The following is a 26054-nucleotide window of genomic DNA, read 5'->3' as shown; positions in this document are numbered from 1 at the left end:
GCTCTCACAAATTCTATATCAAATTTCCGGACAATTCCTTTTAAATCGGACAATCTGGCAAGCTTATTCTAGCAAACCAATTTTTTTCATTTTTAGCTCGAACTACTGTAAAATTGAATATTTTCTGATTCTTTTCAGCCGTCCGCTTCTATGCAATCTGCTGAAGTTGAAAGCTTAGTTTAGTCCACTAATTAATCTCTCATATCTCTGCTTAGATAAGAATAAGGATCTTAGTAAGAATCAAAATAGTGTTTCATAAATATCTGTACAAACTAGTTGTTTGAATATAATGTGATGACTTGATTTGTTGACCGATTATTCAACAGATGTGTTTAAAAGGTCCTCCAAATAAATGTTTTGAAGATTTCAAGTTGCCAAAAACAACAAAAACATAAACAAAACATTCAGTTTTAAATTGTAAGTTAAAGAAAAAAGGAATATTTGCCGATTTGCTAGAAAAAATTCAGGCAAATTCCCATAAGATTTTGTTGGGTGACCTCTTAGAGTTGGCGATTGAGCCAAATATTGGCATGAGTCCTGAGTCAAGAAAAATTTGGACCTCCAAGGTTTGAAATCGAAAACATATCCCGTGTTCGAACCACCCTACTCCATAGCGTTATAACAAAGAATAATATGTTTTCGTGTGTGACTGAATTGGAAACCAGAAAATTTTTGGTTTTACTCAGGCGGCGGCAACGCTATTCCAACCGTATGGAGCACATCTCTCAGAATTCCCCTTTTTTGACAGATTTAAGCTTTTTTCCTCAGATTTAAGCTTTCGTCTCTTATGCTCTCAAGGCAAAAAAAAGCTTGAATCGGAGGAAAAAAGACTTGTTTAAAAGATGTTGGTCACACGATACATTGACAAATCGTGTAACGTTGCCGCCGCCTGGTTTTACTGTATCCAAATATATATTTAAAATGTTTGTTGTAGCGACTTATCTCTCATTTATCTGCTGCCTTTGCGCATTGGATTCCTACCCAACAGCGTTGCCAGATTGCAAACCGTTCAAATCCTTAGGTTTGACATAAAACGAGAAATGTACTGATTATGGAAAAGGGAAACTTGATGAAATCTTTTTTTTTCGGTCATCAAGTAGAATTCTCGTTTATCCGTAGAATCCCTATATCTTTTTCAATGATCCGAATAAAATCGGTAAGAAATGCTGAAAATCTGTAGATTTCGAGCATCGATCCGTAGATACCTAGAAGTGCTCAAAATCCGTATATCTAGGGAGAAATCTGTAGATCTGGCAATTCTGCTGCACATCCTGGTCTGACGTTTAGTTTCACCCGATTTATGAAAGCTCCAACTACTACGAACAATTCGGTATCGACTTTTGAATACGGCGAATGCACCAACATCACTGTCTCGAGAAAAACGCTTTCAAAATATGACAGCTGCATAAGCCCTCATAAAAAATATTAGTTTTTTTTCTTTATTTCTCGAGAACCAAATATCCTTCACATTACGTTGTACTATCGAAATGTAGGTGCCCGAACGTACTTTTTCACTCAGTTGATAACTCCATTTTTTTTTACATTTGGCACATTCGTCCTTTTCAAGATTCATTACGAATTCTGCGCTTCACCTTTCTGTGTACGTACACTTGCACCTTTGTGATTCTTCTGTGAGCTCTGATAATCGAAGATGCTTCTTCAAAAATTATAAAGCCGGGAAGAAACAGCACTGTTTTCAGTTCGTTTACTACTGTTCGTTCAGTACTGTTTTTTTTTCAATATTCTGGGACGTGAGAGATAAAAATCAGGATATACGTTTAAACGGAAATTTAGGTTGAAGTGTTGACCTTTTTTTATGATCGTCGAACTACATTTTGACCTCCACCAATGTCTTTAATGCAGTTTCATACCACTAATTTTCATCATACTTACAGAAATTAGGAATATCAGGCTTATCCTAAAAAAATCAGGGAAAGTCGGAGGCTTATCAGGTTATCAGGTTGGGCCTACAAAACTCAGGAAAATCCTGAAAAATCAGGCACATTGGCAACCCTGGCTGTAAGCGACTAGGATAGCTAGTGAGAGCTCTCGCATCTCGGTGAGAAAAAGAGAATTGTAGTCAAGAGTGCCCAACTGCCATGATATAGCGAATTGACGCATATCCATTTATTCGATTTTGACTTTTTGACGCTATTTTGTGCGTTTTTCTATGAGCTTTCCAATAATGCTTTCAACAAATCTAGAAAATATCAAACAGTTATTGAGAAAATTGAGAAAAACGAATCGCTAAAAGTGCAATTTATACGCCGAAGTGACGCATATCCATGTGTTTTTGTAAGTGATACAGAACAATCTCAATATCCCGTAAAATTTCCAAGAGACATTCCACAGATTTGGAATAAAATCTAATTTTAACATGACAAATTGTTTAAAATAAAAAAGAGAAGCCCCCTCCCACACTTAAACAGAAAAAGGGGTCTCAAACAAAGAAGTTGTCAAGGCTGTTTGGTAAATAAAATTTGAAAGCAAACGACAGCTTCTGCGTAAATTTATAAACTTGAGAAATTATTTTACATTTGTAACTTATGAAACTTATTTTTCATGAATTTTACGTTGTTTTTTATTGCAAATAAATTTGTTGGTGTGGTGAAATCAACGGTGTTATTTTTTTTTAAAGCTGTACACTCGAATTTCATTAACGACCGGAAATTGTTTTTAATGAACAAAGAAATACATACTTTGAGAAGTTTCCGATCAAATACAATTTAAGGAGATCCAACGCAGCACTGGCTAATTTAACTGAAGATTGAAATTTGTTCCAATTGCACGACAAGACGTTTATACGCCGAACTGACGCATATCCATTTGAAGCAATTGTAGGAATTTTATGCAAAATGAAGAGTTGTTTTTCAAGAGACTGCATTTGTCATCTACCTTTGCATAAACTCTACAGATCACATTTTATAAAAAGTCCCAGATAAACGAAAAAAGACGAAAAAGAGAAAATCGCTTTTATTCGCTAAAAACAAAAAGGGTTTATGCATCACTTCGGCGTAACACAGCAGCCAAGTGTTTGTATTATACACGAAGGGCTGAGATAAAGAGAAAAGATACGTCAAAAGAGAGTGATCGATCTCGATCGTATGGTCACCTTAATTTGACTTAATTGTGATTTTATCGGAACCCCTCGTATCGTTCGCCATAAATTTGAATTCTAAATGTTGCTAACTCGTTATTGTTTTCTGTATTTGTATGAGCCAAAAAGCGCCAAAAACTGTAATTTTAAGAAGAAATAAAAGGAACGCTCTCTTTCGTTTTACTAGTCGACTAGATAACAAGTTATCCGATTCGCATCCGAAACCTATCCAAAATGGTCTGCCCAAACAGAGAGAGAGAGAGAGAAAATTGTTTCCATTTTTTAGCAAATTGTGAAGCAGTTGTGGAATTTGAAGCATTACCATTCCAAATGCAAATAATTCTCTCTCTATTACAATTACACTATAATCCGTACATTTGATAAAAATATGAAAAGCCTACCAATTTAGGCTAAATGAGATTGGAATATCTCTTTTTTTTTGGATGTCCGTTCGAGTTTTCTTTAATCAGTAGAAATTCCGTAAGGAATGCTGAACATGATTTCGAGCATCGAACCGTAGGTCCGTTGGAATGCTCAAAATCCGTAGATCTACGGAGAAATTCGTTGATCTGGCCACGCTGCATCTCTGTGAATGTGTCGATTAATGGGATGCCTCACCTCACTGTTTTTGACACATCGCAGTTCCTGTTTTGATTCCTTAAGCCTCGTCCACACTCAGCAACTTGAAGTGCGATTTCGGTTGATGAGACTTTTTAATGTTTACATTTTGGTTGCTGAAAGTCGTCGGGACTTGAGACATGGATATTTTCGTCTAGTTCAAAATGTAAACATAAATAAGTTTTAGCAACAGTAATCACAATTCATGTTGCCAAGAGTGGGCTAGGCTTTATTTTCCAATTCTACGCGCTGAGGAAACAAAGCAAACATTAGGGTCCTCATTAAATTTCACACGTTTTGAGCATTAGTTATCAGCTCAATTTTGAGATAACAAAAATTTTTTAAGGAAGTTTGTTGTTAAGTAATTAAATGATTTTAGTTGGTATAAACAAATTAATCATTTTGTTTGTAAATCCAGTTAAAAACTGAAATAATGGAATAAATGGATTTAAACAAAGGAGTTTAAACGCGTGTAAATCGGTGAAATCGTTCATTTAAAAAATCGAATTAAATTTCTTTTTCAAGTTTAATTAGTATAAAATTCAGGAAAAATATTCAGTTAGGCTTCCACTTTTACAAATCAGAATTGCCCGGCCTTACCCTTAACCCCTGCCATCAGATTTTGTACAGCCACCTTGTCCACCTTCTTCGCCGCAGAAAGCCAGTTTGCCTTGAACTGCTGCTCGTCCTTTGCCGTTTTTTTTTGTCTTCTTTAGGTTCCGCTTGACAATAGCCAAGTATTGCTCCATTGGGCGGAGCTCTGGCGTGATGGGAGGGTTCTTGTCCTTGGGAACCACCTGCACGTTGTTGGCGGCGTACCACTCCATGGCCTTTTTACCGTAATGGCAAGATGCCAAATCCGGCCAAAACAGTACGGAACAACCGTGTTTCTTCAGGAAAAGCAGCAGACGTTTATTCAAACACTCTTTCACGTAAATTTCTTGGTTGACAATCCCGGAGGCTATGAAAATGCTGCTTTTCAAGCCACAGGTACAGGTGGCTTGCCAAACCAGATATTTCTTCGCGAACTTTGACAGTTTCATGTGCTTGGAAATATCTGCTACCTTTCCCCTTCCGTTTGACGTATAAAACTCTTGTCCCGAAAGCTGCTTGTAGTCGGCTTTGATGTAGGTTTCGTCGTCCATTACCACGCAGTTAAACTTCGTCAGCACCGTCGTGTACAGCCTCCGGGATCGCGCTTTGGCCGTCGTATTTTGTTTATCATTGCGATTTGGAGTCACTACCTTCTTGTAAGACGATAGTCTGGCTCGTTTTTTGGCTCGATGCACGGTTGAAGACGATACACCCAGCTTATTTGTGGCATCTCGGAGGGAGAGGTTAGGGTTTCGCTTGAAACTACCGGCAAATCTTTTTGTCGTTTCAGCGGCTTCCCGTTTTCGATTTTCCCCCGATCCAGACTTCCTGGCTGTCGACAAACGTTCCCCAAACACATTAATTACATTCGTAACGGTTGATTTGGCAACTTTTAGCGATTTTACCAGCTTTGAGTGCGAGAAGCTCGGATTTTCGCGATGCGTGAGCAAAATTTTGATACGCTGCTCTTCATCCTTGGACGGCATTTTGACAATTGAAGAGTGAATTCCAAAATCAAAATAGGAGCAACATTCTGCACATACACTTTCAAAATGAGGGGTGTTCAGGATTTTTAAATGCAAAATTGAAAGAAATACGTCAAGTTGATGTTAACCAAATTATGACCGTATCACCCTTTATTCGGAATAAATAAATTTTTGTGTAAAACATTGTATTTATGCTGAAGATTATCAAAAAAAAAAATTTAAATAAAAACCCGCCTGAAAACTAACTTAATTATTAGGCATCTGGAGATAAGAATGCTATTGAGCGCAAATCTTAACCAAACTATTTAGTGCCTTATAAACACGCAGGAAGAAAGAAAGAAAATCTTGGCTAGGCATGAATATGCAATCATAAAATTAGATTTCTCATTTCTTGTGAAGGCTCGACCCGGTCAATTGTTGGTTCGATTTTTTTTACTCATTAACCGAAGCAACATTGTAGCTCATTAGCATCAAGATGAGAAAAGAAAAAAAAACTCATTTTCCCCCTGGAGCACCCGATCAAGCAACAGGAAGTTTCCCTTAATAGCTTATAGCGGGCTCCTGCCTACTAAACCGATAGTAGGAAGGAGGTGAAAAAAGTCCTTATTTCCCCCCAACCAACATCCTTCTCGAAGTAAGGGTAGGGAAAAGTGCGAAGTGAATGAACAGAAACATCATCAGCATAAACAGCAACAGCAGCATCGGGTGCAGCTTCGGTTGTCTAAGCTCATAAATAATGGGAACTAATAAAATATTTATTGCGTTAGAGCTCCGTTATTTCCATATTTAAAGCTAATTTATGACCCAGCTGTAATAGTTTTCTGTTTGCGCGTTGTTTCAGTTTTTTTTGTCCTCCAGTCACTGTTACACAAGGTATGAATTTTCAGCTTGTTGTTGTTTAGACATCGACTAGGAATTGCCTCATATACCATATTTGGATTGTTCGAACTATTTTGAATGGAAAATCTTTTTTTTTTATTTAAGAACTCAAAAATTGTGATTAGATTTTGTGAAATATTTTGTCTAAATCAAATGGAAACTTTTCGAACCTTTCCATGTTTTTTCTAAAATACAGTTAATGATCATAATTAATTTTTAATTTACTTCACCACCCATTTAACCGAACTGTTTGCTTCTACCGTTGTTGTAGTTGAAGTAATTAGTGCTTCATTTTTTCTGGACACAACAAACGGTCCCACTTGTGCTATTTGTCGGTGTCTCACTTACGCTCTTGTGACTAGTGCTATGTAAATATACGTTTTGAAAATTTATACTACGGTGGCTAAAATATTTTCTAATTGCATCTGTTGATTTTGTTTTTCTAGATCGAACATTATATCGTTAACTGGCAGCACTGTTGCTAAATAGAATTTTTAGGTCAGTTTTTCTATGTAAAAAAGTCAAAGATTACAGAAAAGGTACCAAATTTAATAGAAAATTTATCGTATGAAAATTATGAGGAAAATGCCAGAGAATCATTAAAAAAACACTCAAAAAAAATTGAAAAAAAATTTGGCCACCTTAGTCAGCATATTGAACCACAGAAAGCCCAACCTCGAGCTATGACTTCTGGTTTCCAGTGCCCGCGATTTTACTACAGCGCGTTCCTGAATGGGCTAATTTACTTCCGCGACTGGAAACCCCAACCTGTACGGAGCAAATTTGCTAGTTCTAGTAAAGTTGCTTGCAATTGGCCTTCGAAGTTTCGCCCATGTGCCTCGATGAGATGTGTTGTGGGTGGCTGGGTGGGTGGAACATTTGTTGTCCTGTGCTTAACTTTGGTTGACCTCGGAATTTGCAACACACCGGAAACGGCACCAATGCATTTTTCTGGCACCGCACTTTGGGGAAATTTATTCACCATTCTGACGACGACAACGACACGAGCTGTTAGGTCCGGATGCTTCCATTATGCCTCCTGGACCAAGTTGGAACTATGTTTTTGGGGATGGCCAGCGAGAAAGTTATCCTGATATGATGATCATGGTTGCTCCAGGGAAATTGAACAACGACCTTGGGCGAAATTGCAGTGACTAAAGGTAATCTGGGAAATAATTTGCAAAGTTTTCCACGGAAATTTCCCTCATATGTTTGTCCAACACATAGAGGAGACTTCATGTTAATTGAGTGCATCGTTACTGCAAAAATCTTTGCAGACACTAAAATTGTCAAAATTGTCAAAATTTTAAACACTGTCAAAATTGACAAAATTGTCAAATAGTCAATATTTTCAAAATTGTCTTAATTGTTCAAATTGTCAAAACTGTCAAAATTGTCAAAGCTGTCCAAATTGTCAAAATTGTCAAAATTGTCAAAATTGTGAAAATTGTCAAAATTGTCAAAATTGTCAAAATTGTCAAAATTGTCAAAATTGTCAAAATTGTCAAAATTGTCAAAATTGTCAAAATTGTCAAAATTGTCAAAATTGTCAAAATTGTCAAAATTGTCAAAATTGTCAAAATTGTCAAAATTGTCAAAATTGTCAAAATTGTCAAAATTGTCAAAATTGTCAAAATTGTCAAAATTGTCAAAATTGTCAAAATTGTCAAAATTGTCAAAATTGTCAAAATTGTCAAAATTGTCAAAATTGTCAAAATTGTCAAAATTGTCAAAATTGTCAAAATTGTCAAAATTGTCAAAATTGTCAAAATTGTCAAAATTGTCAAAATTGTCAAAATTGTCAAAATTGTCAAAATTGTCAAAATTGTCAAAATTGTCAAACTTGTCAAAATTGTCAAAATTGTCAAAATTGTCAAAATTGTCAAAATTGTCAAAATTGTCGAAATTGTCAAAATTGTCAAAATTGTCAAAATTGTCGAAATTGTCAAAATTGTCAAAATTGTCAAAATTGTCAAAATTGTCAAAATTGTCAAAATTGTCAAAATTGTCAAAATTGTCAAAATTGTCAAAATTGTCAAAATTGTCAAAATTGTCAAAATTGTCAAAATTGTCAAAATTGTCAAAATTGTCAAAATTGTCAAAATTGTCAAAATTGTCAAAATTGTCAAAATTGTCAAAATTGTCAAAATTGTCAAAATTGTCAAAATTGTCAAAATTGTCAAAATTGTCAAAATTGTCAAAGTTGTCAATATTGTCAAAATTGTCAAAATTGTCAAAATTGTCAAAATTGTCAAAATTGTCAAAATTGTCAAAATTGTCAAAATTGTCAAAATTGTCAAAATTGTCAAAATTGTCAAAATTGTCAAAATTGTCAAAATTGTCAAAATTGTCAAAATTGTCAAAATTGTCAAAATTGTCAAAATTGTCAAAATTGTCAAAATTGTCAAAATTGTCAAAATTGTCAAAATTGTCAAAATTGTCAAAATTGTCAAAATTGTCAAAATTGTCAAAATTGTCAAAATTGTCAAAATTGTCAAAATTGTCAAAATTGTCAAAATTGTCAAAATTGTCAAAATTGTCAAAATTGTCAAAATTGTCAAAATTGTCAAAATTGTCAAAATTGTCAAAATTGTCAAAATTGTCAAAATTGTCAAAATTGTCAAAATTGTCAAAATTGTCAAAATTGTCAAAATTGTCAAAATTGTCAAAATTGTCAAAATTGTCAAAATTGTCAAAATTGTCAAAATTGTCAAAATTGTCAAAATTGTCAAAATTGTCAAAATTGTCAAAATTGTCAAAATTGTCAAAATTGTCAAAATTGTCAAAATTGTCAAAATTGTCAAAATTGTCAAAATTGTCAAAATTGTCAAAATTGTCAAAATTGTCAAAATTGTCAAAATTGTCAAAATTGTCAAAATTGTCAAAATTGTCAAAATTGTCAAAATTGTCAAAATTGTCAAAATTGTCAAAATTGTCAAAATTGTCAAAATTGTCAAAATTGTCAAAATTGTCAAAATTGTCAAAACTGTCAAAATTGTCAAATTGTCAAAATTGTCAAAATTGTCAAAATTGTCAAAATTGTCAAATTGTCAAAATTGTCAAGTTGTCAAAGTTGTCAAAATTGTCAAAATTGCCAAAATTGTCAAAATAGCCATCTGAAGTTTTCAAACAAAAATTCTCATTTTTAAATCATCAAAATTTTCAACCCATGTTTTCTGATTTCTTCAAGCGGCAGAAATATTTCACAACAGAGACAACGATGCGGTTATATGTTTTACCTTGGAAGGTCTCTGGTCCAAGCTTGTTCGAAACCAAAAAAAAAGTATTTTCAGTGAAAAATTCACCGAACAGCTTTAAAACTAATCATCTGAAAGCACCCTATTTTCAATAATTTAAAATGTTTTTTTTTTCTCTTATCTCCAACAGTTCATCGCTTCGCAAATTTTCCTCTTTCTGGTGACCGTCGTTGGGTCGGCCATCATTTTGGACTTTTCCACGGTTAATTCCAGTATCGAGCCGCTGATCCGCCAAACGATGCTGCGCTTCATCGCTACCTCGGAACACCCACACTCGTCCGCTTCTCTGAAGCTGATCCAAGAAAGTGTAAGTACCTACTTATTCTCTAAATTGAAGACTCAAATGAATTATGAGGCTTCCTTTGCAATGAAAGGACATTCAATCAGAAGTGCTACCTTAGACGAAATACTAATTTTCATCAATCTTTTATAAAACAAAGCTTCCACCCTCTAGAACACGTGTCCTTTGAGACATGAATTTCTCTTGATTAATCCATCCGTGGAACTATTTTTGCTTCTCGAAGCTTGCTCAAATCTTTTTATTCTGGTTGATTGCTAAATTGGTTCATGGAAATGTTTCGAAGCTCATGCAGTTCGTCTATAAGTATTGGAAAAGTTAATTTGGATTTCTCAAGATCAGATTGAATAAAACCTCTATGGATTGAAATGATAGCTCATCTTTTTCATGTTTTCAATTTGTTTTTGAAACTCTCGATATCGAATGTACTATTTTCAAACCTATTTTTTACCCTTCACTTGAGCTTGCAAACTTTTGAATACCCCTCTAATCAAATTTAATTTCCTAACATGAACAATTCGGTTTGCATTTGAACATGACTGAGTTGATGTGGTTTACGGAACATGTTTGACGATAAAATAAATACACAAAGCTCCTTGACTTATGATTTTCTGAATATTCGTTCCTCTTTTTCCCATACATTGCATTGGAATCATCTGACCACTGAGTATAAATACCAATAAGTGTGTTTGTTCCTTTGAATCGGTTCAATTGTTTCAAAATTCGAGATATGTTTGCTCACTTATGGTTTATGCTCTATTCCAACATGTTTGGAAGCCGTTTGAAGTTCGACTGAGTGAAAAAAACAGTTGTCAGCTTTAAATTAAGGGACGTGTCACTTTTTAAACTTTCAAAATAAAAATTGAAATAAAATCTTTAACTTTGAAGTAGAAATTTTATGGATATATATTTTATAGCATCAGAAACTACTTAACACTTTTCGAAAAAGCAGTGAAATATGATGGATATTCATTAAAGTGTCTATCTACATAGATATATTTTTTCCATGAGTTTTATTTTTCATATTTAAATAGGCATAGGATAATGTCAAAATTGGCATTGAATAGCTGTAAACGTTCCTGCATACACATTTTGATATATTTAGCCAAGTCCATAGGGTTCAGGTCAGGTAAATTAATCGGCCACTCCTAGCTCAAAATAAACCCCTAGAAAAACGGGGGGCATATCCACAGCTCGAGTACATGTCGTACATCTATTTTTGATACGTAAATTGATTGATCCGCATCCTTTCAGGGTGATCGATTGATCTTCACCAGGGAAGTACGGATGATTCCGACTCAAACCTTCAATCATGCAGGTTTCTGTCACCGGGTGGCTTTAAATAGGTCTACATGGGTTCGGGATCTTTCTGACAACCAAAATCTGTAAATCTATTATTTTACGGATCGTTGAACGGTGGTGACAAATTCATTGGTAGGAAACACGATATTCTAAAAAATTTTCATGCGTGCCCCGCGTAAGCTAACGATCCGGCGATTTTGATCCGGTATATTAAAATTTATCGCCAATTTAGTGAAACTATGCCGAGGAAACTCTCAGGGTGCTATCTTGATGAACTTCACTATGAAACAAAGAGCAAAAAACAAAGCGCCGGTAGAAAAAAGCACTGTTTCAGTTCGGCTTCCGAGTGCAGTCCTCTTTTGCTGACCAAACTTCAATCGTTATCAGTGTAAATGAAGAAAACAATATTTTGACTCCCCTACGCTTGCAAATAAGCCAATCCGATCTGTAATCACTTGTAAGACAACTAAGTTATGGTCCAAACAAATTTGCATGTTTTTTAACGGTCGGAATATTTGGTGAAAATTATCAAAAAATGATCAAGCTAGGCCAAAGTTTTAATGATGTTAGTCTTCAGAAAGATTTCATAAACATATTCATAAAGCAAGTTCAGCTCGTAGGCTTCCAAATCAGCTTACCAGATAAACATTACGTTGTTTGATAACAAAGATACGCGTGTAATGAAAATGCATGTTTAAGAAGATTGATCCCAAACTTTTGACCGTTAGACAATGCTACGGAGTGATCCCAGATTTTTTTGATGATGACTTGAGTAGCTATTCTATATATTTAAAGTACTTGGAAAATTTTTTACACGAAATTGAACAAATATGTTTTGATCAGTATGAAAAAGGATTCGAATACAACTCGAATTTTTAAATTTGGTTCACCCCACCCTAAGGTGATCAGGTTTTGTCCCAACTTTAGCTTAATTTTTGTCATATAAACTCAATATAAAAATTTTCTCAAAAACTTACAAAGAAGGTTTGGCTCACAATCTCTTGAATGAGATCAAAGGAATTCCAATATTTAAATGGTGTCCACGATGAAGTTGCCACACTATGAAATTTTTCTGACTTCTTGACCGTTGGATAGAATTTAATGAAAATTTGGGTGGATTTAATTCATAGTGCATTGTTTACATCCTGCAATTTTTAAAGTCTTGTGATGAAAACTTGCGGCATTGGAGTCGAAGGAACAGCTCGTGCGTGATAAAATCTTGCGCATTCGTCATGAGATCAAGGATCTCTCGCATCGTTCCATCGCTTAAACGTTGGGAATCACGAATTTCACGGTGTCGCGAGTGGTTAAGCGGTTCGAGGAACGATTGACCACGCACCGATCGGAAGCCCAGAAGTGATGGAAAAAGTATTCCGTACAACACCAAAAATCACAATCGCGTAGTCGGGGCCTTCAACCGTAACCCGAATGCCTCCTTACGGGATGTGGCTAAGAAGCTGCACCTAAGCCGAAGTTTTGTCCAGAATGTCGAGAGTCGAGAGCAAACTAGTTCAAATCGTATGATCGTATGTGTGTAGTGCAAGCAGACATGCTCTCGCTTTCCGAACAAAAACGACAAATAAAGTCAGTTGATAAAGTATAATTGAAGAAGAAAAAACTGAAAAAAGTTAAGTAACAAATCCACCAGACACGACAGCCACTACTCCAAGGACTTGCTGAAGTGGTATGCGGAAAATAATATCCAACATTCCGGAGCTCTGGGCGATTATGAAGCGGCACCTTTTTAAACGACCTAAGGTAGTGAAGATAGTCGAGGAACTGAAAAAGTATGGGATTACATGTAAAAAACGGTTGATTCACAGGTTGCGCAGAATCTTATGACCGGGGTTAAAGCCAAGGTGCATTTGAGTATGGACTGTAAATTAAAATACGAGTAAAATGTTAAAATGAAGATTAAAAGTTATTTTTCAATCCCTGAAAATTTGATAGCAATCGGATGAAAACTCGAATTTTGTGAATCAATTTTGAGTGTGGCAATTTCATCGTGGACACCCTTTATGTCATCCATGAGCAATGAGCACAGGTCGTTTTATGAGGTTAAGGATATTAAAGAAATATCCCTTTCGATCCAAAACATTTAGATATTCATTAAAACTGGGAGGAGCTTAGCTCTGAGGCTTCAATGCTAGGACCTGAGACCGTAGACCTGAGACATGTGACCTGAGTCATGAACCTGAGGCATGAGACATATACTTGAGATCTGGGATTTGACATTTGTGACAGAGATAGATCAGAGAGATCCATAGTGAGCAAAGAACACATACATGGAGTGTATCGATGGAAGATCCAGCAGTCGACCGCTGGAGGTCGACATGGACGCATGCTGAAGCCTATTTCGTCACCTTCTACGTGGTGTGATTGGCTATCGCGCCGTTATACTGAAACGGAATTTGCGGGTTCAAGTTCCGTAGGTGAGCCTTTGTATCTTTTTCGAAAAATTCATGATATCTCAGGCTTATATTCTTTCTTTCGTTGACATCGACCTGGCGCAAAGGACTTGAAATTTATATGAAGATTTTTGGTAAAATGTATGAAAAATCGACATACTTTCACTTTTTGTTTTGTAAAATGTGAAGCTAAGAATTTCAGAAATTGTAGTTCAAACAATGATAAACAAGTTTGTAGAAAATTGTGATGCAATACGAGTTGGCTGTGATGAGTTATCCGCAATTGAATGTGTGTTTTTTTTCGCATTTCTTTGATATGTCGTGAACGGTGTATGGGCTTATAATCGGACTAACTTGATCGCATCGTTACACAATGAGAATAACAAATTAAAAGTTTGTGTCCTCTGAAAAGTTGCGAAAAAAGCTCTGACAAACATTATTGTGGGGCATTTAGGCTGATGTCATGCTGAGGCGACAAGAAGCGTGTTAATGTGCAACACGTTCACGCGACATAGCTGCTCTCATTGATTCTCCATGGAAAAAGCGCAGACCTGACATACTGAGCGCTTTAGAAAGCGCGACAAAGCTGATGCCACGGTGCTTTGTAGCGCGACAAGTAGGAAATCGAATGGGAATATTGTTTTTTCTCGGTTTGAAGCAGTGATTCCGGGTTTTGAGCATAATAGTTTGAAGAATCGCCGAAATTGTAATAATAAACTAAAAAAATGTCTAATCAGCGAGAAATTTTTCATAAATTCTTAGTTCCGGCAAAAAAACAAGAAATATTGTCGGTTCAAATTTCGGCATTCTTGCAATCCGTGTCATGATCTGATGAGTTTTTAATGGCTCCCGAATGAAAGGAGACGATTCCAAGCATTATCTGATGTAAAGAAGTGATGATTTGTAGTGAATTTCAAAGCGACATGACGCGCCAGTATGACCAATGCGTTCCATTGCTTTCTTATTAGCACTTAGAGAACGCAAAGCGATGCTTGTCGCCTCAGCATGGCATTAATGTTAGACTTTGCCGAGGATACAAACTTTATATCTGTTATTCTCATTGTGTGACGATGCGATCAAGTTAGTAGGGGAGAGTGGGGTATCGTGGGCCATGGGGAAACGTGGGCCACTTCTAATATCTCAGATGTGTGTTGAGATAAAAGTCTTAAACCAACTGTCATTGTCGTCACTTTGCGTGAGCATATATTTCTATATGTTGTTGACTTAAAAACACATCATATGCTTCTTTTATTTATCAAGCTAAAAACAGTTAGAAAAATTTACTTTCATTATTTAAAAAACACCCGCTAATTTCATCGATTGGGAACCTAAAGTGCATAATAAAAATATGCTCATACGCTTAGGATCTTAGTTTTTTCATGATCTTTCACGTGAAAAAGGAATTTTTGATGAAACATTAATAAGTCACACAAACGCAACCAATTTGCAAATCATAGCTTGTGGGGAATCGTGGGCCACACATCTTGAACCACCTATATTTTCATGTTTTTATACACATTCAGAACTTAAAATACGTTATTCCTATCTGTAAAGTTTTCTTATGCCAAATGAAGAATTATGAGATTTATTTATAAATATTTATAAGGAATTTTGCCAAAACGTTCGCGAGCCAGGTTTTGGAATCTTTTCGATCATACACAGCTCTCTTTTTTATTGCATCATCTGAAATTGCTTTAAAATAACGAAATGAATTAGGAAATATCAGTTTTGGGTCAACTCATAAACTTTGCATGTTATTTGGTCAATTTGGATTTGATGGCCCACGATTCCCCACCATTTTTCAAAATCCAAAAAATATTGCTTTTTTTCAAACAGGCAGAATTTGGGGAAAATAACTTATTAAAAATTTAAAAAAAAATCTGATGACCTTGAAAATGTAGAAAACCATACCATTTTTTATTTTCATTTTATCTTTTACAGTAACACTGAGAAACTAGAATTAATTATCTATACAATGAATTAAAATTCAACGAAATCGGTCAATATTTGCAGCCAGGGGAACGCACGGAAATTACAGGTTAAATATAAATAAATACAAAGTGCCGGTAATTGAAGTACGATATTGGAACAAACAAATAATTTGACCAAATCAAAAAATTTTCTTTCAAATTGAATGAGATTGACTTCAAAACATATCATATTTTCTAAATCCATTGGCGCAGTTCGAATTTTTGTCCTTGAGCTTACCAACGCGCTGCAGAAGCTCAAGGCGCATATTCTAAAAAGCCTGCAGGTGGTTTTTGCGATATTTTATCCCAGGCTTCACCTAGATGATGCTTCAGAATTTTCAAACTGTTCTATTTTGTAGAGTAGACAGCCAAGTCCATTGGGGTCAGGTCAGGTGGACTCACCGGTTACTCCAAGTTCAAAATCAACCCACCGACCGTGGCCTAGAGGATAGCGATTAAGTCTTCTAAGCCAGAGGTCATAAGGTCGAGTTCTGGCCACGGCATACATTTTACTTTTCCTGTGGGCTGGTGGTGTTAGAGTGAGTGAGATGCTATCCTTGGAAGATTTACGCTTTAGTCTTAAGTAGAATTTAGAACTCTTCAAAGAAACATGAAGTTTCACTGAGATCCTATATGTGTGTGTTCGTTCAAAAAAAACCCTGAAAAAAAAAAACGGGGACGTATACACAGTTCAAGGACATGTCGTAGATCTATTCACGATACGTAAAATGACACCTTTTCAGGTTGTTCGGCTGATCTAAACCAGGAAGTACGGGTGATTACGACCCAGACCTTCAAAAATGCAATAATACGGTAGTAACGAATTCATCGGTAGAAAACGTGATATTCTCCAAATTGTTCATGTGTGGCCTGTACCATTGCCGTAGGAACGGGGGGGGTTTTGGGGGTTAAACCCCCCCCATGAGGATCCAAAACAGCAAGCGAGATATTCTACTCTACACTCAAAATTTCAAATTCACAACCAAATTATGATAAAAGAGTAAGGTTAATCAAGAGTAAAAATCTAGACTAAAAAATAATGCCAAAACCAACCCACCCTCAAGTCCAAAATTCTGCTACACTTTTTCAAAGTTTTCTTACTTGGTCATCGAAATTCAGGTCGGAATATAAAATTTCGAATTCAATTAAACCCATTTCGGAGGTTCTGATACCGTACATCCCATAATCAAAATTGTATTCCTATTTTCGTATTTAAATAAGAATATAGAAATGAAAAGCTGCTTTGGAATGCTGGTTCAAATGTGGTTTTTTCATTTCATATCAAATTTTAATCATGTTTTTCGAGATCATATGCATTTTCAATATTTTAATAATAGTTTTCCGAATATATAACAAAGAGAAATTTTATTTTATATTCAAATTTGAATTTTTTGAACTTAATTCTTACAAAAAATTAAAAAATTAAAGCTTTGAAATGGCAATTGAAAAGTAAGATTAAGATCTTTGTAAATTTATATTTTATTTTGATTCACAATACAGATAAAAAATAAATAATGTTAATAGTGAATTTAGATTAAATCTGAAATACAGAATTTTAATAAAAAGCCTCATGAATGAGGGTTCTATAACTTGGCTCATGAAATTCTGATCTGGAAAAAGCTCCGCAAAACATTTTTTTTGTATATTTCAGAAATAGTATGGAAATTTGTATACAATTTTAAAGCGCAACCGCTTACCAACAGTGTGCTTAACTTCTAATGGACTGAATTTGAGTGCTAAACTTTATTCGACAAAATTGAACACAACATTTTCCGTTACTTGAAAATGCTAAAATTGTGAAATTTATTTCATGTGGTGTCCGAGATATAGAATGCGAATTTCGGTGTTTCGTGTCATAGGTTTCTTCGCGGTCCTTCATGTGTTAAAATTGTTTATCAATTAAACATACAGATTCCAATTTTTAAAACAAAATTAGTTTGTAAACAAAATTCAGTTGAAAATCACAAATAAAAGGTAAAATTTAAGTTGTTTGTATTATCTGCAAAAAAAAAACAAATTTCATTGAATTAAATTTATCCACAGGATTTTTTTTATGGAATTGATTCTTTATGACAAAAAAAAAACTTTTCAAGAAAAATCTTCGCCTAAAAAATCTGCACATAATTTTATATTTTCCTAGTGTATTGTCATTATTAATACATTAAGAACACCAAAATTTGGCATTTTAAAAACAATTCATAACATTTGAACTTCGCTTTTTGCAAACTAGCAGCTTGCAAAAAAAAAAATAACTCGTATTTGTTTCGCAATGCAGTTTTTTAAAAGCCAAATTTCATACTTAATCATTGTTTTGGTACAAATTGGCACCAAAAAAAAAATTTGATCCGAAAAACTGACGATTTTTATCTTTTACATTTTTTTTGAAAATTTGTTATATTTTCATCAAAGGTTAAAATCTTTAAATTTGAAAAATAGTTTGGAAGATTGGGCTTTTTTAATTTGAGTATAGAATAAGTTTTTCTTAAGAAATTGAATTCTCTTTAAAAAGCCAATTTTATGCCAAATCAACTCAGTTTGGTCTATTAGACTCTTTAACAAATTCAAAGATTTTTACCATCGATGAAAGAAAATTTTGCTCACATTTGAGATTTAGGACCAATTTCCTAAAGTTACGATTTAATACGAAAACTCTTAATGTCAAAGTACTTAAACATAATAATTATATAGTAACAAACATAATTAGTTTTAATTTTTTTTGGTATTCGTGCAATGTTGGGCAAAAAATCATAGGTAAAATTCAATCTCCAAAACCCCCCCCATGAGTCGGTTCTTCCTACGGCCCTGGCCTGTACCTTATCTTTTTATCCGTTCTTGCTTTTGTTCTTCCAGAAGGTTTTAAAACTTTGAGATCTTATAAGACTTTAGGCAGAAACACAATACAGCGTCGGTCGTCGCGTCACGTCAGCGGTCAACGCTGTCGATAAGTACTAAAACGCGGACGCGACGCACCCGACGATTTTTGCATCACAATTCAGCGTCAAGAGACATCTTAGATGTCTCTTGACGCTGAATTGTGATGCAAAAATCGTCGAGTGCGTCGCGTCCGCGTTTTAGTACTTATCGACAGCGTTGACCGCTGACGTGACGCGACGACCGACGCTGTATTGTGTTTCTGCCTTTTGTCTAAAAATCATTTTTCAAAATCCGACAGCTATCTAGTAGACCCGGTTTATTAGAATCTATCGCCAATTTAGAGATACTATGTCGAGCAATTCTCTCAGGGCGCATCTTGATAACTTTCACCACGGTACAAAGAGCAAAAAACAAAGTGCCCCGGTAGAAAACAACACTGTTTTCAGTTCAGCTTCCAAGTGCAGTCCACTTTCGCTGATAATGCTCCACTCGTTATCCGAGTCTACAGGAGCTGTAAGGGAGTTTGACTCACACCACAAAGCGTGCATAAAAAACAACTATTGCTTCCACGCTGTCAGCGTTGCCATGTTCAAACGATGGATTTAATTAGAAAAAAATAACAATAATAAAATTCTACACCGAATTTAGTACCACAACAAAAGGGTCACTAGAAAATTACTAGAAAAATCAATTTTTTTTATCAATTTTGTTTAGTTCAATGATGGTCCCACATCGATTTTCCGGCGCATCGGGCCGTGGTAAAAGACCTCCACTGTTGACGATTCGGAGTCAGCGTCTTCACTTGGTCTCAATCAAGATTCTCGTCTACAGTTCGCATTTTGGCGGCTAGACTTTTTGTCGCCACGAGTTTCTGGGTATGCCTCTCCTTCGATGTCCTTCTAGATTCCATTCAAGCGCCTCTCTGCAAATCTCGTTCTCATCTTTTCGCAGCGTGTGCCCAATCCATTTTTACAGACGTTCCCGATTCGAGATTCAATTGCCGGGCCACCAAGCGCGGATGATACTCCACAGGCAGCGATTCACAAATACTTGTGCACCAAGTTTCGCACCCGTACAGCAATATGGTTATGACGTTTGAGTTGAAGATTCGGATTTTCGTTCGTAGAGAGATCTAACGTGACCGCCAGATGTTTCAGAGACTAGCAAACGCAAATCGGGCTTTTCTGATCCGGGTTTCGATGTCCTTCTTGGCAGGGCCGTAGGAAGAACCGACTCATGGGGGGGGTTTTGGTGACAAATTTTGACCTATGATTTTTTGTCTAACAACACACGAATAAAAAAATTAAAACAAATAATGTTTGTAACTAATGATTATTCATTTTTAAGTGCTCATTAATAGTTTTCGTATGAAACTGTAAGTTGAGAGAAGACACGAATGCCACAAGGATTGTAAAGTGTCATTAATAAAACCTTAAAAAAGTAACTTTAGAAAAGTTGTCTTTAGCCTAAAGGAGGTGCTGAATTTTTTAAATGAAATAAAATTTGCTTTCATCGATGGTTTAAATTTTTGGATTTGTTTAAAAGTCTGGTTAAAGTTATTTGATTTGAGCATGAAATAAGTTCTTTATAGGGTAGCCTTCAATTATTTAAAAAAAACATATTCTATACTAAAATCAAACAAGCTCAATCTTCTAAGCTTTTTAGCAAATTCCAAGATTCAAAGCTTTGATGAAAATAAAAAAAATTTTCCCAAAAAACAGTAAAAGATAAAAAAAAATCGAATTAAATTTGCTTGATGCAAACTTGAACTGAATTTATGAATTTAGTTTGAAACTCGGCTTAAAAGCTGCAATATTAATAATGTTAAACAATACTCCGAAAAAATAAATCAGGAAATATTTTTCATAAAGATTCAATTCCATACTAAAAATCACGTGAATGATTTTTTTTAAATATAATTTGGGATATTTTGCATGAATCAACACCTAGAAAATTAACTCAAATTCTACTTTATATTTGTGATTTTCAGCTGAATTGTGTGAACAAACTTATTCTGATTAAAAACTTTATGTTCTCTTGAATTTCTCAACAATTTTATGTTGATTGAGAAACTTATTCACAAGCTAAATCCTTTTCTGAATTTTAAATCTGATTTCTAAACCTGAATTCAAAAATTGAACTTTGAATCTGTTTCCGAATTTCTATACGATTTCCGAAATGCACAAAAAATACGATTTCCGAATCTTAATTCCAGATCAGAATTTCATGAGACAAATCTTAGAGCACTCATTCATGAATCTATTATTTAAATTCTGTATGGATGGTTTAACCTTAATTCATTATTTCAATTATTTATTTTTAATATATTTTGGGAATCTGATTTAAAATGCGAATTTCGAATGACGAATCAAAATCTGGTTTTCAATTTTGGATCCCACTTAGAAGCTTTAAATGTTTAAATTTTGTGTTAGAATAATTTGATACAAAATCAGAAATACGAAAATATGTAGAAATACAATTTTGGTTTTAGGAATATGGAGCCAGTTCCTTCAAAATGGGTTTAATTTAAAATTCCATATTCAGACCAGAATTTCTATGATAAGGTTGTCAAATTGCCCGGTTTTAACCGGATTAGCTCGGATATTTAATATAAAATTTGGGAAAAGTCCGGTCCGACCTGGTGGCCAAGATTGCATTGGAAAAGCGCGGATTTTGCCCGGTTTGTTCAAATTCTCATTCAAAAATCAAACTAAAAAAAACAAATTGTGTTGTAATTTTTTTAATTTATCTATGCGTCAAAAGCTTTAGCAGCCAGTTTCAAAAAATTCTCATGAAAGGTTTTTTTAAGTTGTTTTTCTCTAGATTTTTGATGAGGTTCCAAGGTTTTAACCAAAATTGCCCGGTTTTGCTTGGATTTGGTCGACAATTTTAACCTTCCAAAGCCGTTCGCTAAATATTCGTTTCGAGGAAATTTGTGTTGTAGTTTGTTTTCGTTCCCCTGGCTGTAAATGTTAACCGATTTTGATGATATTATATTCAATGTGTAGGTATTTTATTCTAATTACTCATCATTAAAAAACAAAGTCGATATGTAGTACCAGGTAATCAGAAACTGGTTCAGATAGTAAAAAGACCGAAAAACCAATTTTATTTTTAAAATACTCATAACTTCTTACAGCTTTCCTGCATTTAACTTTTTCATTGATGTTTGAAATCGTCAAGAATCCATCTATCCGACAATGTATAGATATGTTGGGGCCCAATGAAAGTTTTGACCGCTATGTTAGATCTTCCGGTGTAAAAAAAATCTTACTTTAAAAAACGTCATCCAATTTTGGCTTTGCTAAGCTGTATTTCATTTCCCAATAAACCGATTTTCAAAACTCAAATTTTAATTTTTTGGCGTTAACTTGATCATTATTTTCATAGAACATATTTGGTCTGTCAAAATAACCAGTTCATCAGTATATTGGAATGATGACAAGGATGTTTGAAATGTGCGCTTCGGGTCATATTGACCCGAACAGCTTTGGAGGGTTAAAATAAAACTAAACCTGAATTTGGCCAGGTTTTTATACAAAACAGCCCGGATTTGTCCGGCCCGGATACGTGCTGAAAACAATCTGACAATCTTATTCTATGAACAAGTAAGAAATTTTTGAAAAACTGTAGTAGAATTTTTAACCTAAATTGGGTTTTTGAGGTTTTTGTATTAGTGTTTAGTTCAGATAGTTGCTCTTGAATATGTTTGCTCTATTATCATTATTTGATTATGAATTTAAAATTTTGAGTGTAGAGTAGAATACCTCGCTTGCGTTTTTGGACCCTCATGGGGGGGGTTTAACCCCCAAAACCCCCCCCGTTCCTACGGCCATGCTTCTTGGTACCACTATCAGGCGTTTTCTGGTTACCAAGATACTGGAAGCACTCCACTTTCTCAACATGTTGCCCAGCTACCATGAAAGGGAGGGGGGATTTTCTTTGTTGATCTCCATCGACTTGGTCTTTCCGACATTGACTTTGAGATCTGATGCCTTGGAACTTTCGGTGAGGTCGTGGAGGTCTGCTTTCTTCGGGACCTTTACGAGGATACCCTGCATCCAGTCGGCCGGGAATGTTGCAGTATCCCGGATGTCAGCAAAAAGACGGTGCAACATTTGTGCTGACAGGGCAGGATTGGCTCTCAGCATTTCAGTAGGGATGCAATCGATCCCAGGTGCTTTGTTGAATTTCATGTTTTTAATTGCCGCTTCTTTTTCAACCAGCGAGGGCGCTTCCGAGTTGACACCATTTATGCGGCTTACTGTTGGAGTTTCGAGTTGTTCGAAGTGCTCAGTCCATCGTTTGAGCTGATCTGTTCGATCGGTTAATAACTGACCTGCTCGGTCTTTCAGCGGCATTCTTGCATTAGGCCTTGCACCACTGAGGCGGCGAGAAATGTCATAAAGTTATCGGATATCTCCATTGGCGGCGGCTCTTTCCCCCTCTTCGGCTAGGGAGTTTGTCCAGGCTCTCTTGTCTCGTCTACAAGCTCGTTTAACTGCCTTTTCCAGCTCCGCATATCGTAAGCGGGCGGCTGCTTTGGCTGACCCGGTACATGCCTGCTCAATTCCGACTTTCGCCTTTCTCCGATCATCGACCATCCTCCAAGTTTCATCCGACATCCATTCACTTCTTCTTCCACAAACTTTACCGAGAGTGGCTCGTCGTGATAAAGGCATTCTTGATTCCACACCACTATTCCTCGACTGTTCCGTCAGTCGGCAATCCCGAGACTCGGGATTCTAGCTGTTCAACGTATGCCCTTTTCACCTCTGGATTCTCCAACCGACGGACGTCGTAACGACACCCGACTTTCTCTTCACGCCGTTTGACACGCGCAACTCTCAGTCGTATCTCGCAAAGGACGAGATGATGATCAGATGCGCTTTGTTTGTTGCGGACGTCAAGAAGGCTCCTTCTCCAATTTCGGCTGATGCAGATGTGGCCAATTTGATTTTTGTTCGGCCATCTCGTGATACCCAAGTGACCTTTATGTGCTGGTTGATGGGGGAAGAGTTACAAATAGCAATGGCCAACAGAACCCGCAGCTCAAGGCGCCCAAAGTAAGTCGCATTAATGGCGTCAACTCGGAAGCGCCCTCGCTGGCTGAAATAGAAGCGGCAATCAAGGACATGAAATCCAACAAAGCGCCTGGAATCAAGCAACCCAAAGCCGACCCTGTCTTGTCAGCACAAATGTTGCACCGTCTTTTCGCTGACATTTGGGATACTGCAACATTCCCGGCCGACTGGATGCAGGGTATCCTCGTAAAGGTCCCGAAGAAAGGAGACCTGACAGAATGCTGTAACTGGTTTGGCATAACTTTGATCTGTACAACTCTCAAAGTAATCTGCAAAGTGATCCTGAACAGGATCCAGGAGAAAATCGACGCTACACTCCGACGGCAGCAAGCTGGATTCCGATCCGGACGATCATGTGTGGACCACATCACAACGCTACGAATCATACTGGAACAAATCAACGAATTCCAGGACTCTCTTCTGCTGGTGTTCGTTGATTTCGAAAAAGCATTTGACCGACTGAACCACGAAAACATCTGGGCTGCTCTTAGACGACGAGGGGTCCCAGAGAAACTAGTCCATCTCATCGAAGCACAGTACGAGGCATTTTCGTGCAAGGTCTTGCACGACGGTGTCTTGTCCGAACCAATCCCGGTAACTGCTGGAGTGAGACAGGGATGTATTTTGTCACCGCTGCTTTTTCTCATCGTAATGGATGAGATCTTGACTGGATCGATTGACTGTAGACCAAACCGAGGATTGCCGTGGAATCCTTCAGCAGTTGAGCAACTGAACGACCTTGACCTGGCAGACGATATTGTTTTGCTCGCCCAAACAAAACCGGACATGCAGAGCAAACTCGACGACCTTACCGAAAGCTCCAAGGCAGCAGCTGGACAACAGGTTGAGGCAGTGGAGTGCTTCCAGTATCTTGGTAGCCAGATTACGCCTGATGGTGTTACCAAGAAGGACATCGAGACCCGTTTCAGAAAAGCCCGATTTGCGTTCACGAGTCTCCGAAACATCTGGCGCTCACGCCAGATCTCTCTACGAACTAAAATCCAAATCTTCAACTCAAACGTCAAATCCGTATTGCTGTATGGGTGTAAAACTTGGCGCACATATGCGGTGACGACGCGAAAACTGCAAGTTTTTGTGAATCGCTGCCTGCGGAACACCATCCGCGCTTGGTGGCCTGGCAACTGGATCTCAAACGTTGAACTTCATCACCGGTGTCATCAAAAGGCGCTAGAAATCGAGATTCGGGAACGTAAGTGGAGATGGATTGGGCACACGCAGCGAAGAGATGAAAACGAGATTCGCAGAGAGGCGCTTGACTGGAATCCAGATGGACATCGAAGAAGAGGCAGGCACAAAAGCTCGTGGCTGCGAAGTCTAGCCGCTGAAATCCGCACAGTTGACGAGAGCTTTGGCTGGCAGCAAGTGAAGACGCTGGCTCCGGATCGCCAGCAGTGGAGATCTTAAATCTCAGCCCTATGCGTCGGTCAATCGGCGCCGGACCCTTAGGTAGGTAGGTAGGTGATGGGGGATGAGCGTACAACCGATCACCATTTTGTTGTTGCCACAAAATTCTACAAAAAGCTATCCATTTACGCTCATTTGTCTGAGACCAATCCGCCCCATGATGCGCTCTAAGTCCTGATAATCAGAGCCAATTTTTGCGTTGAACTCACCTAAATCGATTTAAAAGTCTTCGGAATTTTCTCAACAAATTGTAAGGTTTCTAACCCGTGTTCTGAATCTGGCTACTATTATTCTTTCGTTTATCGGTTCCCATCTAATGAGGGTCCCATGGGCCTTATCTTATAAAATACCAAAGTTATTAAGCAGTGAAAAAACCTTTCCCTAAATAACCTTTTCTACCCTAACTATTTGTTTAAAATTGAATTGTTTTTTTTTTGTAAACTTTTTTATTTATTGGTCATGTCTGAAAAGTCAGTTTTAAAACTTGATAAGTGATTAAAAAATAAACCAAAAAAATTGTTTAAACTTCTTTCACATTTTTGTTTCGATTGGACAAAATCTTTTCTATTATCTTTATCAAGACTTTATGTTTCCTCAGCTGCCTATTCTTGTTCGGTGATGAGTGATCAAATTCAATTACCTCTGCAAATGTCTACGTATTTGTTCTGTTTCTATCTCGAAAAAGAAACAGAAAAAATGCGACATCTCCAAGTGGTCAACCTTCCTAAAGGGAGCAAAAGCCAATCCTTTTAACAACCACTTGCAGGGACATTCTCTCAGTGGTGTTGGCAGTTTTCTGGAAATTTTCAAAGTGCCGGCTGGCCCAAAAGACCATCTATGTAGAGGATTCTGATGATGATGGTGGCCAATAACAGGGTAAATAGTTCAACATTTACGATGAAGCTTTCATTATATTGAACTTTGTCAAACAGAGGGATAGGAAGCTGGTTGGCAGGAAATCGTTTTTCTTTGTTTTTCGGAAAAATCTCTCTCGAAGGTTTAGCTAGAATGTCTACCTACTTCAATCCCTTCCATCATTCCGAAGAACGAACTGCCAATGGGGCAAAACTCTTTTATCAGCCTCGATTCGGTTCAGTGAAGTTCAAAAGCACATCTCGAGAACCCACATGTGAATGGAAAGGCGACGTTTGACTAGAGGTGGTCGGTACACGTGGGAAATTTTTCACAATTCATCATCCTTTCGGCATTCGGATGGTGGACACACAATCGAAATTGAAATGATTTTGGGTGTTTTGTAAAAG

The 26054-nt window shown here is 36.6% G+C and overlaps 1 protein-coding gene across 1 annotated transcript in view; it reads left to right on the top strand.

The window, feature by feature from the left end:
* The window catches only part of LOC129747356 (tetraspanin-2A), a 158185-nt gene that overhangs the window by 123012 nt on the left and 9119 nt on the right, over positions 1 to 26054 (top strand). Inside the window, exon 4 of the mRNA XM_055741509.1 lies at positions 9562 to 9738. Coding sequence (XP_055597484.1) covers positions 9562 to 9738 — 177 coding nt within the window. The remainder of the gene's footprint in view (positions 1 to 9561; positions 9739 to 26054) is intronic.

This window comes from Uranotaenia lowii, chromosome 2, assembly GCF_029784155.1.
Source record: "Uranotaenia lowii strain MFRU-FL chromosome 2, ASM2978415v1, whole genome shotgun sequence".
Classification (NCBI taxonomy): Eukaryota; Metazoa; Arthropoda; class Insecta; order Diptera; family Culicidae; genus Uranotaenia; species Uranotaenia lowii.
This window is presented reverse-complemented; position numbering and strand designations above follow the sequence as displayed.